Below are 21,015 nucleotides of genomic sequence, written 5' to 3'. Positions count from 1 at the left end.
ATCATGTTCGCTTGTAGAATTGTGCATATCTGAGGGGATATTATTATTTCATTTGTATGTATCTGTTCCTCAGCTTAGTTATAAGCCCTGTGATGGTGAAGAATGTGTTCCATCTCCTTGGTAGTCCTTCGTTGCTTAGTGCATACTGGTGACTCACTGACCTGAAGGAATGAAATGTTAGCAAGGTTTTAGTAGATTGTACAATGACATAAAAACAAAATAGAACTTAAAAATGAGGAATTGAGCTAGCGTTGGAATAGCAGAATATGAATCTGAAAATCGCAGTTTTAATCCTTTAACATGATATGGGTGCAGAATGACCTAGAGGACTTAATAACACTTTATATATTCAAGATTGTCTCAGTCGGCATGCTCTCTGGAGGTAATTTGATTTATGAGGAATTCACAAACTGTATATGTGATTCTTTAGGAGAATTTTGAGACTGGGAAGCCAGAGTCCATTAAAGGAAAGCATTCTATTTGGAAATAAGTAATATAAATTTCCTAGAAATCATAATGGGGGTAAAAGATGTTATCACTGAGAATCCAAGGAATAGAAACAAACTACTTTGTAGCATGAATTTGAATACAACTCTGGGAGGTCCAGAGAGCTTGATTTTTGGCAGGTTGGGGGGACTGAATTATAAGATGTCAGAGAAAGATGGGGCAGCTGCAGATAACACACAGTTTGGTAGCCTAAGTGGACTTAGGAAATGTGATACATGGGAAATTCAGGGGACAGTGAGTAATATTAGTAAGTGGTAAACATGACAAACTAGGTCAGAACAAATTGAAATTGGGAAAATGATCACTTACGCTTTGTTTCAGGAGGCAAAATGAATGGGCCAGTGACTACTAAGTGGAAGTGTATAAATATTCCTAATTTCCAGAAAAGTTTATTGAAAATAATTTTCTAAATTATAATTTTTCTTGAATTATGCCTATCAAATGGCCACATGCATTACCTTGTCTTAGCGTATCTGTTTACGTAGAAAATTTTTATCTCTTATCTAGTCATCAAAACAAGAATTGGAAATCAAAGAAGCTAGTTATATACATAGATTTTAGGGGTTTTTGTCCCTTTTGTTGAATTTCAGACCCTCTACCAAGGATAATAGCGTGTTAGAAATTGTCATTTAATGCAATTTGATTGCCATTACTTTTTCATTCAAGGCTGTATGTAGATAATTGAAAATAATGTTTGAGTGGTATAGGTAAAAAAAAACATAATTCTTTTGTTTTCCTAGTTTTAATCTTACTGAATTCATGGAAACACTACCAAGTCTACCTTTGAATTGTCTGATTTTTCGTATCAGTATGTTTGCCCAGCTGATAACAAACTTTTCTTAAAGAGTAGTTTTAGGTTCACAGCAAAATTGAGAGGAAGGTAGGGAGACTTTCCATACAGAGATTTCCCCCACCTCCCCCATGATCAACACTCCCAACCACAGAGGTACATATATTGTAACTGATGAAACTGCACTGACACGTCATATTTCCCAAAGTTCATCGTTTGCGTTAGGGGTTACTCTTGGTGTTGTACATTTTATGAGTTTTGACAAATGCATAATGACATATTATAGTATCAAACAGAGTAGTTTCACTGTCCTAAAACTCTGTGCTCTGCCTATTCATCCCTTCTTACCTCCTAACTACTAGCAACCACTGATCCTTTTACTACAGTTTTTCTTTTTCCAGAATGTCATATAGTTGGAATCATATGGTAGATAGCCTTTTCAGATTGGCTTCATTCACTTAGTAACATTCTTCCATGTCTTCTCATGGCTGATAGCTCATTTTTTTTATTGCCAAGCAATATTCCATTGTCTGGATGTACCACAGTTTGTTTATCCATTCATCTACTGAAGAATATCTCGATTGCTTCCAAGTTTTGGCAACTATGAATAAAGCTGCTATAAACTTTTGGGTGTAGGTTTTTGTGGAGGCATAAGTTATCAGCTCATTTGGGTAAATATCAAGAAGCACAGTTGGTGTATCATATAAGAATATGTTCAGTTTTGTAAAATGCTGTCAAGCTATCTTTCAGAGTGGTTGTACCATTTTACGTTTCCACCAGCAGTGAATGAGAATTCCTGTTGACCCACATTCTCATCAGCATTTTGTATCATCAGTGTTTTGGATTTTAACATTCTAGTAGATATGTAGTGGTATCTTGTTGTTGTTTTAATTTGCAATTTTCAAATGATATATGAAGTTGAACATCTTTTCATATGCTTATTTCCCAACTGAATATCTCCCTTGGTCAGGTGTCTGTCAGATCTTTTGCTCGTTTTTAATGGGGTTGTTGATTTTTTTATTGTTGAGTTTTAAGGTTTCTTTGTATATTTTGGATAATAGTCCTTTATCAGATGTCTTTTGCAAATATTTTCTCCCAGTCTGTAGCTTGTCTTATTCTTTCGACAGTATCTTTCACAGAACAGGGTTTTAATTTTGATGAAGTCCAGTTTATTAATTATTTCTTTCATGAATTGTGCCTTTGGTGTTATATCTGAAAAATTATCACTATACCCAAGGTCACCTAGATTTTCTCCCATGTTATCTTCTTAAAGTTTTATAGTTTTGCATTTTACATTTAGGTCTATGATCTGTTTTGAGTTAATTTTTGTGAAAGGTGTAAGGTCTGTGACTAGATTCCTTTTTTTTTTTTTTTTTGCATTGAATGTCCAGTTGTTCTAGCACCATCTGTTGAAAAAAACCTTTCTTTTCTTTATTATGTTGCTTTTGCTCCTTTGTCAAAGATAAGTTGACTATATTTAAGTGAGTCTATTTCTGGGCTCTCTATTCTGTTCCATTGATCTATTTATTTATTTTTTGCCACTATCACATTGTATTAATTACTGTAGCTTTATAGCCAGTGTTAAAGTTGAGTGACTGTCCTCTAACTGTTCTTTTTCTTCAATATTATGTTGGCTATTCTGTACAATTTTTATACCTCCATATAAACTTCAGACTAAGTTTATTGATATCCACAAAGTAACTTGCTGGGATTTTGATTGAGATTACACTGGTAGCTATAGATCAAGTCAAGAATAACTGGAATCTTGACAATATTGAGTTTTTCTGTCTGTAAACATGAAATAGTGCTCCATTTATTTAGTTTTTGTTTGATTTCTTTCATCAGTATTTCATAGTTTTCCTCATATACATCTTACTCATATTTTGTTAGATTTATATCTAAGTTTTTTATTTTTTTGTGCTAATGTACATGATATTGTGTTTTTAATTTTAAATTTGAATTGTTCATTGTTAGTGTATAGGAAAGTGACTGGCTTTTGTATATTGACCTTATATCCTGCAAACTTGTTCTAATTGCTAATTAGTTCCAGGTTATTGGTTTTTTCCCCACACTGGTCAGTTTGTTTGGATTTTCTGCATAGACAGTCATGTCATCTGCAAACAAAGACAGTTTTTTTTCCTTCCGCATATGTATACCCTTTATTTTGTTTTATTTTCTTATTGCATTAGCTAGGACTTCCAGTATGATGTTGAATAGGAGTGGTGAGAATAGACATTCTTTCCTTGTTCCTGATCTTAGTATGAAAGCTTCTAGTTTCTCACCATTAAGTATGATGTAATTTGATATAAGCAGAAGGGTTTTGTAGATGTTATTTTTCAAGTTGAAGAAGTTCCTCTCTGTTCCTAGTTTTCTGGGAGTTTTTCTCATGAGTAAGTGTAATTTGACAGATGCTTTTTCTATTTCTTAATCTATGTGTATCTATTGATGTGAATGTGATTTTTCTTCTTTAGTCTATGATGTTATGGATTACATTAATTGATTTTTGAGTGTTGAACCAAAAGTGCATACCTAGCATAAATCTTACTTGGTCATACTGTATAATTAATTTTATATATTGCTGGATTTTATTTGCTAATATTTTGTTGAGGGTTTTTGAATCTGTGTACATGAGAGATACTCATCTGTAGTTTTCTTTTCTCATATTGTCTTTGTCTGGTTTTGGTATTAAGGTAATGCTGGCCTCATAAAACTGGGTTAGGAAGTATTATTTCTGCTTCTACTTTATGAAAAAGATTGTAGAGAACGGGTATAACTTCTTCCTTAAATATTTGGTAGAATTCAGTAGTGAGCCCATCTGGGTCTAGTGCTATTGGTTTTGGAAGATTATTAATTGTTGAATCAATTTAATAAATATAGTTCACCTTAAATCTACTTTTTGGTGTATGAATTTTGATAGATTGTGTCTTTTAAAGAATTGGTCCATTTCATCTAGATTATCAAATTTATGGACATAGAGTCATTCATGTTATTCCATTATTGTTATTATTATTATTATTACTATTGTAATCCTTTTAATGTCTATGGCATCTGTAATGATGTCCTCTCTTTCATTTCTCATGTTATTAATTGTGTCTTCTTTTTTTTTCTTGGTTAATATCACTAGAGGCTTATCAATTTTATTGATATTTTCAAAGAAAATTTTGTTGATTTTCTCTCCTGATTTCCTACTTTGACTTCATTGATTTTTACTCTAACTTTAGTATGTTGTTTCTTCTTCTTACTTCAGGTTTAATTTGCTGTTCTTTTTCTAGTTTGCTAAGGTAGAAATTTAGACTATTGATTTTAGTTCTTTATTCCTTTGTAGTATATGCAGTCTAAACTATAAGTTGTCCTCTAAGTACTGCTTTGCTGCATCCCACAAATTTTGGTAAGTTGTATTTACAGTGTTATTTAATTCAAAAGAAATATTAAATTTTTCTTGAGGTTTCTTCTTTGATCCATATTTTATTTATAAGTGTGTTGTTTAATCTCCACACTATTTTGAATTTTCAGTTATGTTTTTGTTACCGATTTCTAATTTAACTCCATTATGGTCCAAAAGCAGATAATGCATGATTTCTATTGTTTTAAACTTGTTAAGATGTGTTTTATAGCCCAGAATGGGATCTATTTTGGTGACTGTTTCATATGAGCTTGAGAAGATTGTGATTTTTGTTTGTTTGTTTTTGCTTTTTTGCTGTTGTTGTAGTCAAAGATGTCAATAATAGCTAGTTTACTGATGGTGCTATTGAGTTCTACTGCGTCTTTACTGATTTTCTGCCTGCTAGATTGACCATTTCTGACAGAGGGACAGTGAAGTCAATAACTGCAATAGTAGATTCATCTTATTTCTTCTAACAGTTCTATTAGTTTTTGCTTCACATATTTTTATGATTTTGTTAGGTACACACGTATAAGAATTATGTCTTCTTGAGAATTTACACTTTTACCTTTATGTAGTACTCCTCTTTATTCCTGGTAAATTTATTTGCTCTGAAGAGTATGAGACTTTTACTGTGATGAAACATACTATCTCTAGGATAATTCTACCTTCTATGTGGAACTTTTTTAGTTTAAGTATTCTTAGTTTCTTAGCAACCTGTTTTAAAAACTTTTAGCTGCAGTTTTAAGTCCGATATACCTCCAGTTCTTCTCTGCTTAAGAAAGCACCTTAACACTAGTGCTTCTAATAACAATAAGAAATATTTATATTTTTGTTGAGGATTGGATTAGTGGTTTACCAACGCTTGTCTTTCATCTGTGTGCTCAGGGGAATGTTTATGGGTGACCCTATTTTGCATCCTTCAATTCTACCTCAAGTAAAGAATTCAAATCCAATAAAGATCTTTAGAAAACTAAGAGTTAAGCACTTGCTCATTTCTGGAGGAATCAAAAATAGACCTTATTCTTCCTTAATAATAAGTTTCTGTCTTGCTAATATCCTGGATTTGCACTGCCAAGACATATAATTGCCATACTATATATATTTCTATTGGAGTGAATGAGACATTGAAACTTAATTACATTTCCTAAATATACCTGTTTCTTGTTAGTAATGGAAAAAGTAGGGCCAAAGGGCAGTCTTTGTAGCGTAACCCTAACCGTGCCGTAAACTTCTCCTTGCATTATCCTTTGGCCACTATGCCCTCTGTTTATAAGTTCCTTTCCATGAATATTCTCATGTAAATAATCTTCTGGTCAGGTGACCTACCCTGCCAGCTTTCCATGCATGTTTAGGGATTATCTTAGGGTTTAGGTTCCCAAGCTGGGATCTCCCACTAGAAGTGCAAAGCATTGTGGGCAAATGAGTACAAAGATGTACAAAGCATAGTCACTTTACTCAAATACCTACCTTCTAGCTTTAAGAAAAACTTCATCACAAATTATTCAAAGGTGTAAGCCAAAAAAGAGTCAGTGTGAAGGAGGAGACGAGGAAAGGATTTGGAGAATGGGTAAGAGTCAGCCACAGGTTCCAAGTTGGAGCATAGTGGCAATAGGCTGAGCTTTTAATTTCTACTCCAAGTGGGGGTTGATGGTATGAAATGTTATCAAGGTTGGGTGGCAAACAGATTTAAAGATTGCTATCTTTCTTATATTTGAAAAATGTGATAATGTTCTAGGAATGTATTCTTTTGCATGAATTTTCTACAGAGGCAAAGCTGTCTGCCTAGCTAAGGGAATTAGCTTTGGGAGGATAGGAAGTTACAAGCAATAAGGACAGCAATAAGATTCCTTTATTTGATTTTGTTGCTTACAGGAATAGAAATTTTTATCTGTACTGATCTTTACCATGATGAATGCTTCCTATTATTAAGCATTAAGCAATGATTCTGATATAGAGGCAAAGAAGGTTGAAATATATTGCAATATGTCTAATATAGCCCTTAAAATTTTTGCCTTAACTAACTGTGGATACTTGCATAGAAATTGCTGTTTGTTGTCTTTCTGCACAATGATTATCACTATGCCTTAGAATATATCATTTCCTCACTTTTGTTTGAAGGAAGTTCTAAACCTCTGTCCCTACTCCACTTGGTCTTTTTATTACTTCACTTTATGCCATGGTTTTTTTCTCTGCCTTTACATAACACATGCTAACTCACAAGGAACATGTTTATATTGGTGTCCAAGCTGTGTATGGAGTTAGACAATTTCAGCTCTTAAGGCTTTTAAGTTAAGATGGGTCCAGTACCTGCCATTTGAGTCTCACTTGCTCACTTCTGAGATGTCCCCTGGGGGGAAAGGACACAAGGAGCATAGCTCTACGGGCTGCTACACAGACTGCTATGAGGTCAAATCCTGTGGAAGTAGGTACCTGATGCTGCTGCACTCATAAGCAGTGGTTTCTGCCCTCTGTCCTTTTGACTCTACTGAGAACAAGCATGGTCCAAGATAGTGTTGTGGTATGACTGTTTACTTAGTCATCATTGCAGACACAAGTATGGACTTTACAATCAAAGGACTGGTGTGCATTTTTCCGGAAGATGCTAGTTTTCACTGTGATTTGCTTATGTTTAAGTCATTGTGTCAGTAAAAATCAACCATCTTCAGTGACATTCACACTAATATACAAAATTACACCGAGTTAGGAGTGATCATCCTCAGACAGCTTTTGTTTGAGCTTTTGCAGGTGTTGTCATTGCTTTGGCCACAGTGAGTTAAAAGACCTAGATGACAGGAGCTTGTGCAACAATTGTTTTGTAATAATTACAAATTGTTAGACTGGTAGAATTTTTTTACTCAAATATGGTTCTCCTAGAGTTTTAGAACAAATTGTTCTTCTTGTGTTCGATATTGAAATCTAACAATTAAGTTTAAAATAGCTCATCTGTTTAGTGGTAGTTTCACCTATACTGGCAAAAAAAGTAATCATGTTTAGAAAATACAATTTCCACTTGCAGAAGCCTCTCAGTGTCTCTAATAAAGTTATATTGCTAGGACTGATCATTTCTGCCCTTTAGTGTGATTAATAAGCCACGTACTTAGATTGACTTTTGAGATGTAGTAGTATATTGAGAAATATATAGGAATCGTCCCAAAGGGATTTATTTTTCTGTCAAAGACATTTAAATGCAAAAAAATACCTTACTTGATTTTGTTCATCCATTCACTCAACAAGTCTATATTGAGCCACTCCTTCATTCTAAACACTGGGAATCTAGCAGTGAACCAACACACAAATCCTCCCTGATCTTCATGGAGCTGTCAAAAAGAAATTGCACTGGACACTTGTTAAAAATGGCAAGGGAGACTTTGTTCAAGATTATTGCAATAAAGGAGAGAGACTGAACTCAACTCTGCTGAAACAAAAGGCCAGGAGGTTGGTCAATGTGACTAGGGCATCTATGTTTGCTAATCGGTGTTACTAAAGTTAGGCTCCATCGTGGCCACTTCCGCCTTTCTCTGCTTCAGCACTTACTGCCTGCTGCATCATTTCTTCACTGTTTCATGAGCTAGTTATTTGTACCATAGAACAAGGATCTTAACCTATTTGAAGATGGGGATAGTCAGGGGAAGTCTCTGGAGAGGTGACATTTAAGCCCAGACCTGAAAGATAAATCGTAGGATTAACCAGACAAAAAGGAGTGGTCGGTGGGTTAGAGAGAGTGTTTTTAAAATTTGTATTTGGAGACCTCCCAGGTGAGAGAGAATACAAAATTTTTTGAAGAAAGGAAAGAATTTCTCTGTAACTGGAGAGCAGAAGACAGAGATACACAAGGTGAACTGTAGAGGTAGGCAGGTTTAGGTTGTATTAAGGAGTTTGTATTGTAAAGGCAGCAATTTCACTGAAGGATTTAAAGCATCTCCGAATCTGGTTTACTTGTACACATAGCATGTTATTTCAAAAAAAAATCGAGACTTAGCGTACCTCTTTTTGGGGTGCACATTTTGATCAAGCTTTATAGTCACTGTGGACCTAATGGATATTAATGAGAACATTTTTTCCACAACAAGAAGCATTTACCATTAGTGTATTATGGACATTGCAGAAAGTAGATATCTGTTTTTCATCTGTCTGTCTGTCTGTCTATCTATCTGTCTATCTATCTATCTATCTATCTATCTATCTATCTATCTGTCTATGTCTTTACATATCTATGCCACTGTGTATTATAAGAATATAAATAGGCTTAAAGAGATGATACGTACAAGTTATTTAAACTGAGAGTTTCTCCTAAAGCATGTTAACTAATGCATGGGGTAATTAGGATTATTTCCCCATGGATCTCTTGGTAGCATGAGTTGAAGAAGTGAGTTCCAAATAGGATGGAGGCAGTAGAACTTGTTATCTGGATTAGAGATGCAGGTAACCAATGTAGTTTGCTACATTTTCTAGGTTATTTAGTTTTCTCTTAGTTTTTAAATTGTGCTCTACAAAAAGAAATGGAAATGGGCTAGGTAGTCATTTATGTATAAAATCTACTTGGAATAAGAACCCAATGCTTATAAAACAGAGCAATTTTTATCCAGTTGCCTGATACAGTGCTTCCCATGAAGATTAAATAAATATTAATTATTTATTATAATATGAGTGCTAGAGGAGTCAGAAATTTTTCTGAGAGATTTCTGTATTAGTTAATTCTTTAATACTGTATTTATTTTCTCAATAAATATTTGGTGCTTACAGTGTGCCAGGAAGTTCTAGAGAGTGCGCTAGGGGAAAAAGAATGAACAGAACAAGATATGAGTACACAATCAGAAAGACACAAATGTCAGGAGAAGGACAGGGGTGTGAAAGAGCTGTAGAACAACACTCCATTTAGAAAGACTAGCAAGTGCATAGGCCCTGTGTTTGAAGGAGCATGGCATATTCAAATGTTTGAAAGTTGGATGGAGAGTAAGCGTGAGTGTTGAAGGATTAGATTAAAGGGGCTAGACCATGGAAGTCTGGGTAAACCAAAATAGATTTTAGAACACTGGAAGCTATCATATAATTTTAAAGTAGGAGTGACTTCAAAAAGGTAATTCTTCTGTGGCATTCAGAATAGTTTGGAAGGGGTCAAATGAAGGGCTTAAAATTTATTAGATCACTTCAGTAGGGCTAGGAGAGAGGTGCTAATAGCATGGTCTAAGGTAGTGACGGTGCTGATGGAGAGATGTGAATAAATTTGAAAGATATTTAGGAGTTAAAATGAATAGGGCTTTAAGATAAATTGGATATGGGAGATGTCAGAGAGTGGGGTGACATGAATACTTCTTGGTTTCTGGTTTGTGTAATCAAATGAGTAGTGCTTACATTTGCTTAGATATTAGAAAAGAACCAGGAGAAAGGTCTGGAATGGGAAGGTGAAGGGGAGTAGTGACAATTTTTTTTTTTAATGGGAGAGACATGACATGTTTAAATGTCTATGGGAAGGATGTAGTTGAAGGGGGAGTGGTTGGATTTTTGAGCAGAGTAGAGAAAGTTGGAAATATAGTGAGTAGATGAATTTATAAGAAAAATAGTAAAATTGCTAGGTGGTTAGGAGATGCTTTCAGATTGATAATAATGAATTTATAGTGGAATCAGTCTGCCCTATTGTGTGACTTTCTTGAGCAGTTCTTAAACACAGGCCTGAAGAAAGCTGATAATTGAATTAGAATTCAAATTTTGATACAGGTTATAATGAAGAGACAGATATGCTAAGGAATTCAGGAATGTGGTTGTGTTGAAATTATGAGGCCACATAAGGAAGAAGGTGGAGAATGGAGAGGGTTAATCTATTGAGAAAAAGCAATGGACTGGAAACTCAATAAGGTTGAACTGCTATTGAAGTCAGTATAATTGGACCATTTAGCTCAACACAGAAGAGGATATGGTCAGAGAGCAGGATGGTCCAATTCAGGATTTTAGAGTTGGAAGAAGTTTTAGGCTATGACAAAGTTCAGATTATGACCATGGGAGTGGGTGTCTGAGGGAAAGTGAAAAGGTTGTCACAGGTGAATTGGTGAATAAATTGTAAGTCCGGGTTATTGGCACAGTCATCCACATGGAAGCTGAAGTTACAGGGGGTGATAGCAAGCTTTAGGTGAAGTTGGATTTAATAACTATTTAGGAGCTATATGAAGTAATAACTTTGAGTTCTCTGTTCTCATGAAATACTTACTCACATAAGTTCATGCAGAACAAAACAGTGACATGTTTCCCAATACAAGAGGTAAATAATATCTAAAAATTGTAAACAATTATGAAATACTATGCACATAAACACAGATGTGCTTTCCCCACATTTGTATTGGTTAGTATTTTTTTTTTCCCACATAACAAACTACTCTAAAACTTGGTGGATAATGACTATCACCATTTGTTTCACTCATTTGTCTGTGGTTTAACAAGTGATTCTGATGACTTTAGCTAGGTTGGGCTTACTTCAGCTATGTTCACTCATGTGTTAGTGGTAGGCCGCTCAGATGGCTGGTGGCGGTCTGATCTGAGAGGACTCAGAGGGTGTTCCTATGGTCTCTCATTCTCCTAAAGCCTATGAGATATTCATCATATGGCAGCTGGGCTGGATTCCAAGAACATGAGTGGAGGCTCTGCCTCTTGAGGTCTAGGCTTGGAACTGGCATGGTGTCACTTACACCACATGCTATTGGCCAAAATCATAATGCTAGACTTAAGCAAGTTGGGGAAATAGACCTATCTTTTGATGGGAGAGGATGCAAAGTCACGTTGCCAAGGGGTATGGATACAGAAGGAAATGACCACAGCTACTTTTTTTTTCTTCAAATAGTCTACTACACATCCTGTGTGCAAGAATGCAGACTGAGCAAACTGGATATTATAAGTCTGTACTCCTGCTCTATCACCCCCACTTAATTGTCATGTATCCTTGGACAAGAAAGTTCTTTGATCATTTCTTTTCTGTTTATAAAGCAAGGGAGGAAGAAGGTAGGACAGAATACCAGCTGAGCTATCTGCCTACTGTCCTTAGAGATGATCACATGAGAGAACTGACTTGTAATTCAAATGTCCTTATCATTGCAAGACATTTTTACGCTAACATCCCATATCTCTTTGATGGGGGAATCCACAGAAAAGTCTTGAAGAGTTAATAACACAGAGATATCTCCTGGATGTTGTTCTTTATGCTCCTATGGCCTGAGGTGCTCGTCAAGTAAGGAAATTGGCTAGAAAGGTGGAAAGATGATGACTGAAAGTTCTCCGTTAATTCCGCTGTGTTCTATTGTGCATATTATGTGTTTGATATTCTCTTCCACCAGTGGAACCCCAGGGATTTGTGATCTCAGAGCTCAGATGTTAGGATAGAGACAGAATGCCACTGGAGTGCAGAAAAGGGCACAGAAAGATTGGAAAGTGTGGCGTGAAATCAAGCAGAACAGGAATAAGCAGATAAAACCTGTGGAAAATACAGACTCAAGAGGTTGTTGCAAAAAAGGTGGTGGTACAGAAGGTAGTTGTTTTATTGAGGATTGGCCCACCCAGGTATCCAGTATTATATGGGTTAAATTAAAATTCCCAACAAGAGATTAAGTATAATTTGAAGCCAATGTAAAGGTTATGAGGGTGAGGTATAAAGTAAGTAAAATCTCTTATTTTAGATACAGAGTTGAATGTGACTCTCCCTCTCCTCAAAATCATATGATGCAGAAGAAATCAGTAGTTTAAATTGTTTCAGGGTCCTCCTGTGAAAAGTGGACACAGGCGTCCTGGTGTCGTGAGGATGTTGGTCATGCCAGAGAGCTGCAGACTCTCTAGGGACCCGCAAGTGCGCCACCTTTGTGCGTAGGCGGGAATCAGAGGGAGGTGAGGTGTTTAATCTCCTTTGGTCAGTGTTTCAGCCAGTGAATGCCTGTGCTTAAGCCAGCATTGCAGGTACTGATGTGATCAGTTAGATTACACATCGTGCTCCAGATATAGTGAGGGTCAAAGTGAGGTCAGGTGGTGAAGTAGTTAGGAGCAAGGAGTGTGGAACTAGACTACCTGTATGTGAATCAGCTCCTCCTCTTAACCAGCTGCGTGAACTGAGTTAAATTACCTAATTTTCCTAGGCTATGTTTTAATAATGATATTTACCACATAGGATTATTAACTGTGCTCCCTGCCCTCCCCATCACCCCACACACAGATTCACCCCATTTACATTTACTTGTGTTGTAAAAGTTTTTTTCATTCATTTGTTGACTGTATTGACGGCTTAACATATTACCGTATGCCAAGCTTTGTAACTGACTAGGTATATTCCTCTAGGGGTTTAGTTTCCTGGGATGCCATGCATGCAAACAGAGACTTGTAATAAAGTGTTATTATGATAATTGTTGTAACAGAGATGGACAAAGAGTGTGTGATAATCCTAGAGATAGGAAGGACACCTAACTCTCACAGTGGGGGAAGAGGGTGAGGGGATGACAAGGAAGATGGTGGGGGAGGGGAAGATGTCAAGGAAATGCACAGGAGAAGAGAGTGTTTGTCATGAACTATAAGTAAGAGCCTAGCCCTTCAGAGAGTGAGAGGGAAAAGTGCTTTAAGCAGAGGGACAACCTGTATTGTGGCATGAAACAGCATGGGCACTCTGGGAGCTGTGTGCGGCTGGAGCGTAGAGACCACGAGGAGGAATTGGTGGGAGCGATCCTGACCAGACAGGCAGATACTGGGTTTTGAAGGGCTTTTCACGTCATAGTAGGGAGTGAATACCTAATCCTATAGGTAATGAGCTAACATTAGAGACTTTAGATGAGAGGGACATGATTAGGCATACATGACGTAAAGAAAAAAAATACCAGACTGGTAGCTTATACAGTGTGATCAGCAAATTACGGGGAGTGAGGATAGGGTAGGGAGGCTGATGGAGAGGCTATTGCTGTCACGCAAGTGAGAAAAAAACATGAAGTCATGACCAAGGTGTGGCCTTGGGAATAGGAAAGAAGGGAAATTTTTGAGATATTTATTCAGATTGAAAACTTACTCGGGCACTCTGAATGGTGAGAGCCTCAGGGCTTGATAACTGGGTGGACGTGGCAGGAAGAGGGGGCTCAGCTCCAGGTCTGAGAGACCGGGTTCATGATGACGTTGTTCTTGAGAGTAGGAGATGGAGAACTGACTCAGGAGACACGAGGGTTTCCCTTTGGGACGTATTACCTTTGAATACTTATGGGATATCTAAATGGAAATGGACAGCAGGCATTTGGCTTCTGTAACAGGAACTCAGGAAAGGGCTTTGTACTAAGAAGTAGACCTGTGAATCCTCCATATATAGAAGTCAGTTGAAACCTGGACACATAGTAAATCAACCAAAGAGACTGACGGTAATCCTGATGACAATCCCAGCATGTAATAGAAGCATGGATAAGGTTAGCCTCAGAAACTGATTTTAAAAGAGATGTCAGTTGGGGAGTTGGCTAAAATCCAGGAGAAAGTGTTGTTACAGAACCCATAACAAAGAGAGTTTAGAATGCCTATAAAATATTTTGTAACATTTGAATAATGTTAGACATGGCTGTAGAAAATGGTGATTAAGTAGCGGTCAGAGCAGGTACCCCCAAGGTGGAACACCTCCTTTTGGAGAAACCTGCCTACATCAGAGGTCAGGGGAGTGTGTCCTCCCTCTAGTTGGGCCTAATTCTAGTAGGTCTTGATTCTCTGCATTTTGGTTGAGGGTTGTGACTACTTTTTAGTTTGGATAGAGATAAAGTTTTCCTCTGTTTTCTCTTCTTTGTTTCTAGTTGTTTTTAGAGAAAACAATTTAGGTAGAAATAATTTTTCTCTGCAGTATTTAAACAGAAGTACCACGGTTCCTTTTAAAATTGGAGCTAAGTGGAGAACAACACCTACAGCAATACTGTTTTCTTTTTTTAATTTAACCCTATTTGAGTTTCTAATGTGTTTTGATTATGGGTTTCTTTAGAGCAGAAGCAAGGCATATTTGTCTTAATGTCCCTAGGGCTGAACTCAGAGCCTGCTGTATAGACATACTCAATAAATACTTATTTTTGTCTTTCTTGTTCATGATTACATAGTTCCTTTTTTGAGAACTTCCAAACTGCCTTGAATCTTCTTCTCAACATCTCATGTCATTGAATTGTGCCAGTTCATTTTCTGAATTTTATTAATGCCACTCTTTTGAACTGTCTGAAGTTCAGTATTGCTCCTCACCTCTCCAAGTGTTCAAGTGAAACAAGAATCGATTGAAGGCTGCATGCCTGCTGCAGTGTTTGAGAGCAATAATCGAAATAGCCAGGATACCGAGGCTGAGGCAGGAAACTCAGAATGCTCCTGCTCCTCTTTTACTTCCACAAGACCTCTTGTTTCTACTTCTCTTTGTTTTCTCTCTCTATTTCAAATTTTTATTTTGCAAAATTTCAGCTATATACTACCATATATAGTGTCACCAAATGCATTTGTAACCTATTTCACTGGAACTGTGAACGACTTTACAGTGCCATAATTAGAGTCTCATTAATGGTATATCTGTTTCACTATACCTCCCAGTTCCTCCAGTTTGATCACAATTTAAGCTCAGAGTAAGTTACGTTGGATTCCTTGTCTCCCAGCTGGGAGACAGTCAGCGGTAAGGAAGGAAGTCATGGACTCCAGGAGGTGATGATCAGATGAGAGGCGTCCTGGATCACTGCCTGTCTTTCCCTCCTGCATCAGGGATGCCTTTATCCTCTCTCCCTGGGTGGCTTATTACGTGCTTCCAAGAGAGTAACTGTGGGACCTTTGTTGATTGAATAAAGCCTATGCTATGTTTCCATTTGGGTAATGCTATATTTGGTGTTTTAAGCTTCTCAACAAAATGTGAACTTTCTTGCTGCTGTTCCCTTATCGTATTCTTTTCTGTGACTATTCCTGGAGGATGATAGGACTTTGTAGGTATGTAACCATTCTAGGTTCAACTCTTCACATTTCCACAGCTTTACAAATTTAATGCTTATCATAACTGTGGCAGGAGGTGGGGAGCCAGCAATGACATTTGCTTTTTCTCCTTCTGTGTACAGAATATTTCCTGTTTGCTTCACAGTAAAACTAGGATTCCTTTTCCATAAGTTTTGTTGTTCATAGCTTTTATAAAGTAAGAAATAAAATTAAATCTTTTAGGGTAGAGGAAAAGTCTTATAGAAAACAGAAATAAAAAGTCTGAATTCATCACCCCTTTTTTGAACTCTGTGTAATTTGCATTTGAGCCATTTTCTCCTTTGGTGCTATTTATACTGCACCTACGAGCATAAACTGGGTCTTCCTTAGCTAATGAAAAGTTTTTAATCTAATAGTTCACAAATGTCTTATTTGTTGGTGGGAAGGAATCTGCATTTTAAAAAGTTTTTATCACTTCAGCTTTTTTTTTTAAATTGACTTAAAGTCGGAACTGTATTATGTGTATGTGCTTAGTGTATAAATGGTGATTGAATTCATGAAGGTGAGCCATTGTCTTGTTTCCCCAGCCTTCTCTTTTCTGAAAGTGTTCTGTCTTTTCTTTTCTTTTATTCAGGGTATCAGCAGTCTCTTCAGTTCTTTAAAAGTGGTGCGTCTCTTGCGACTGGGCCGTGTGGCTAGGAAATTGGACCATTACCTAGAGTATGGAGCAGCGGTCCTTGTGCTGCTGGTTTGTGTGTTTGGATTAGTTGCTCACTGGCTGGCCTGCATATGGTACAGCATTGGGGACTACGAGGTCATTGATGAAGTCACCAACACCATCCAGATAGACAGTTGGCTCTACCAGCTGGCCTTGAGCATTGGGACTCCGTATCGATACAATACCAGTGCAGGGATATGGGAAGGAGGACCCAGCAAGGATTCACTATACGTGTCCTCTCTCTACTTTACCATGACAAGCCTTACAACCATAGGATTTGGAAATATAGCTCCTACTACTGATGTGGAGAAGATGTTTTCGGTGGCCATGATGATGGTTGGCTGTAAGTATCTTTTATAATATTTTAAAATTATTGTTGCTGGCAGTTCTCCAGGTTTCAGTTTCTGACAGGAGTAAAATGAAATTATTTTGTCTTCAAAAAGGTGTTTAATCCACATTATTTACATTGGCTTAATTTTTATCCAGCCTCAGAAAATGAAAATGTGAAATAATATATTTTACTTTTTTGAACATATTAACATGTGTAAAACAGTGTGGATAGAGTGATATGAAAATCAGAATGAGAACTCTTTAATTCTGTTCATAGCATTATACCTGACAGAGCTATTTCCAAAGGGAAACCAACATCTAGAAAGGCAGCATCTGGCATGTTCCATAGGTTTTACTGGAAATCCATTGAATTCTGAAAAAGCAGACAGGATCTGATATGAGATACCCTGTTTAGGAAATGTTTGAGTTAACAATTGAATTCCTGAATTAAAGTTGATCTCAGGATACAGTTTTATGTAGGTTTTTACAATTAGGACTAGTAAGAGGTTTAAGTATCTAGTCTCCATTATAAAATTCTAGGTTGAATATATATGCTAGTCTGAGAGAATGAAAGGATTAGTAAATATAAGCTCATTCAGCAGTGATGGAAGTGTCTAGGATGTAGCTGCATACCTGAGTATAAGTGTCTTGATGGTGTTCTTGGGAGTAGAACGCTCTCTAAAGGAGTGAAAGACCGTGTGTTGTACACTCAGACTGAGGCTAGATGATGCAGAAGACCAGAACATTAAGGAAAAACACAACCAAAGAAGTTGTTTTATGTTGTCTTAGATGATTTATCCAAGCCTAGTTCTGATACCCAGAGTAACCTTAAGACCATCATATGGGAGATGTGATTAGTGCTGTTAGCACCTGTTAAGCCTCTGGGTCCTGGTCACTGGTTTTTAGTCTGAGCCATCCTTTTTGAGATTCAACGTCAGATAATTTTTATATTTTGACACCAATGGGAAAAATGTTAAGAGTCCAGGAGTGTCAGCTGGCCCGTGAAAGGTCAATGTCTTGGGCCTGAGCAAGGTAATTCTCAGAGTCCTGAAGTCTGCAAGCTGTTGAAGCACCGGTGTTAACAGTTGGTCAGCCTCCCTCCCTCCCTACTCCTTCCTCCCTCTGTACTCCTTTGTACAGGTTCAGAAACAAGAACACACAGGTTCTCTTTGCTGTTTAGAGGTAACAGAGAGAATGAATTCCAAGTGCTGTTTGCTCCAGAGGCTTTTAGAAGGAAAATGTTCTTACATACAAAGAGATCCTGGTGCGCTCTAAATTAAACTGCTGCCTACACATCAAAAGTGGTAAGATATATTGGCAAAAAAGGTGCTTTGTAAATTCAGAAGACAACATTTTGTCAGATGTAGTATTTACTACCGTACTACTTTTGATATTTATATAATGCATTTTGCCTTATACTTGAGCATAGTTAGGTTAAAAAATTATTCTGAAGTAATTATAGGTTCACTGGAAGTTGCAAGGTTAGTATATGAGGGTGTGTCCTTCCCCTAGTTTCCTCCAATAGTTGTATCTTCTATAACTAGTATCAGAACAACGTTGGCATTGGTACAATGTGCATGTATAGTTCTGTGCTGTTTTATCACGTGTGTAGATTCCTGTAACTACCACTGAAATCAAGATACAGAATTGTTTCATCACCAAAGAGCTCTCCCTCGTATTACTTCTTTACTCGCTCCTTCCCCTAAGCCTCCCTCACCCTGGCAACTACTGATCTGTTCTTCACCTGTATAATTTTTTGATTTTGAGAATGTTGTATAGATGGAATGGTGCAAAATGTGACCTTTTGAGACTGGCCTTTTCCACTTAGCATAATTCCCTTGAAATCCATCCAAGTTGTTAAGTGTATGGGTACTTTGTTCCTGTTTATTATTGAGTAGCATTTCACAGTTTGAATATACTTCTATTTAACCATTCATCTATTAAAGGGCATTTTGATTATTTCCAGGTTTTGACTGTTACAATAAGGCTGCCATGGACATTTGTGTATAGTTTTTTTGTTCGTTTCTGGACATAAGTTTTCAGTTCTCTGGGATAAATACCCAGGAAGGAGATTTCTGGAACATGTAGTAACCGGTTTTTTTTTTTTTTAAATTGTCTAATTGTTTTCAGAGTGAACATACTAGCATAGTTTGATTTTTTTCAACAAAAGAATAATGGAAAAATAAAATCTATGTGGAGTTAAAGGACACAATTATTCACTTTGTTTCTCAGGCCCCAAACCTGGGAACTACCCAAGATTCTTGTTTTTCTCATATATTACATTTATTCGTAACAACTCTTGTTGGCTTTACCTTCAAAATGCATTTGATTATTTCTCTGCACTTCCGTAGTTTACCACCCAAGACCAGCTCAGCACCATCACTGGCCCGGACTTGCAGTAGTCTCCTATATGCTCCTTTTGTTGTCACTCTCACCCCACAGTCTCTATCCAGAAGGTACTAAGATCACACCATTCTTCTTCTCAAAGCCTTCTGATGTTTTATACTGCACATAAAATAAAATCCAGATACCCTGCCCCTTTAATCAAAGCCTAAATCGTCTGACCCTTGCCTGCCTTACCCACTTCACTTCCTACCATTGCCACATACTCTACTCCAGTACAAACAGAATGCGCTGTACAAAAGCAGTTCTGTCTCAGGGTTCTTGTACTTGCTTTTCCCACTGCTTATAACACCCCTCCCCTGACTCACGCCCTGAATTCATACAGGTCTCCACTCAAATCGCTTCTTCAGAAATTCTTCCCAGTGCTACCCTACTATAAAAAGCCACCCCAATGCCACTCACCCTTATTCTCTGCCCTTTAACATTTTTCTTCCTTGTATCTACCAAGACCTGCAGCCATGTTTACTCTGTTTTTCTCTTCTTCAGAATGTAAACTCCATGACAGTTTGGAGGCTGTTCTCCGTCTTTTTTGCTTTTATATACCCAACTTCTAAACAATTCTTAACACCAAGCTCAGTATAAATTTGTCATATGAATGAATGAAGCTGGAGATGTCTCTGATGATCATAATGAGGATCTCCTGTCCTTGAATCTATTCCAGTTATGTCTTTGATGAAGATACGTGCCAGAAAAGTGCACACTCTTCAAATTGTAGCCTTGGTTCCTTTGTGAGAGGAACCTGGGGTGAGCTCACCAGTCCTGTCTGTCTTTGGTAGTGTAGTAGCTCCTTAGCTGGACTGCCCCAACTTTAACCCTCTCACAAGGCTGGATAACAAGTTCTGAGGGGCTAGTTGGTAGAAGCACCAACAACACTTTCTCCCACCACTTTTTACCTGACTCTACTTACACTGGACATTTTCACATAGATTCAGTTGAGTTTTTTAGTTCAGAGTTGGTCCCATTCTTCTCTGCTTCAGGTATGACCAATTATATTGCTACATCAAAATGTCTTTCTCCTCTCTTCTTCAGTTCCTGTTTTAGTTTCCAGATGAAGATCTGGTCTTAAAGTTGATCCCTTTTCTTACTGAGTTTCTGCCATCTCCTTTCAATACTTGAATAGTTGTTTTCTGTTATAAAGCAATTTCTGACATCTTTTTACCTGTTGACTTTGGTTTTCTTTTTATGCCTCTGAACAAATGTAGCTTCTATAGCCAGTGTTCAAAGGAGATGCCTTTTGATTTTCTTCTTAGTCCTTGGGTCTTTAGTAATTTCATGGCATGTTTCCTTCATAACAACTCAAGAAGATGGTAGAAAACTGTTAGGACCCATGAAGTGTTACAGTAACTTCTCACAATTCCAAAACTTATTAGACACACATGCACAAAATATCAGCCAAATATGGCTTGGCTATTGCAGCTGTTTGTAATCTTGGTATCATTTTTTTCCTGCTGTCACACCAAGGAAAACAAACAAAAACAAACCACCAGTGTTCCCAGAACCCAATATATGTTTACAGCTATAGACCTAATCAGGGATTTAATTGTGTGTGTGTGTGTGTGTGTTTGTGATGGAAAAGGAGAATAAGGGAAGAGGGAGATCGAAAACAGTTTCATGCTTTCAGTTGTGCTAGTGTTCTTGTCACTCTGTGCTGGCTGTTTGAGAAGCAGCACTGATAACCTAATAATTCAAGAACTGAGAAAGATGTTTTGTCACAGATTTAAGAGAGACACCAACTTCCTCTTTTCTGTTGAGAAAAATAATCACAACTTGTAAATTATAGCTTCTTTTTTTCTGGAGAAAGTAATCTGAAATTTTTGTGCCTTCTAGCAAAATTTGAAAATTTCAGCAGCAACAATTCCAGTTCCTAGATCTTTTCTGAGTTCTCTTCTTTCCCTAATAGCTTTTCCTCTCAGACTCCTGGGTTCTTTCTCCCTGATGCTCAGTTGCATGTAGACTCTGTCCTGGAACAGT

General features: G+C 37.2%; 1 protein-coding gene across 7 annotated transcripts in view; it reads left to right on the top strand.

Annotated features, from left to right (window-relative positions):
• KCNH5 (potassium voltage-gated channel subfamily H member 5) overlaps positions 1-21,015 on the top strand; it is a 333,981-nt gene that overhangs the window by 128,948 nt on the left and 184,018 nt on the right. For all 7 annotated transcript variants that reach the window (XM_072963183.1, XM_072963182.1, XM_072963181.1 and 4 more), the window contains one exon: positions 16,228-16,654. In XM_072963183.1, coding sequence (XP_072819284.1) covers positions 16,228-16,654 — 427 coding nt within the window. The remainder of the gene's footprint in view (positions 1-16,227; positions 16,655-21,015) is intronic.

Source organism: Vicugna pacos, chromosome 6, assembly GCF_048564905.1.
Source record: "Vicugna pacos chromosome 6, VicPac4, whole genome shotgun sequence".
Taxonomy (NCBI): Eukaryota; Metazoa; Chordata; class Mammalia; order Artiodactyla; family Camelidae; genus Vicugna; species Vicugna pacos.
The sequence above is the reverse complement of the archived record's forward strand: the minus strand, read 5'-3'. Positions and strand labels throughout refer to the sequence as shown.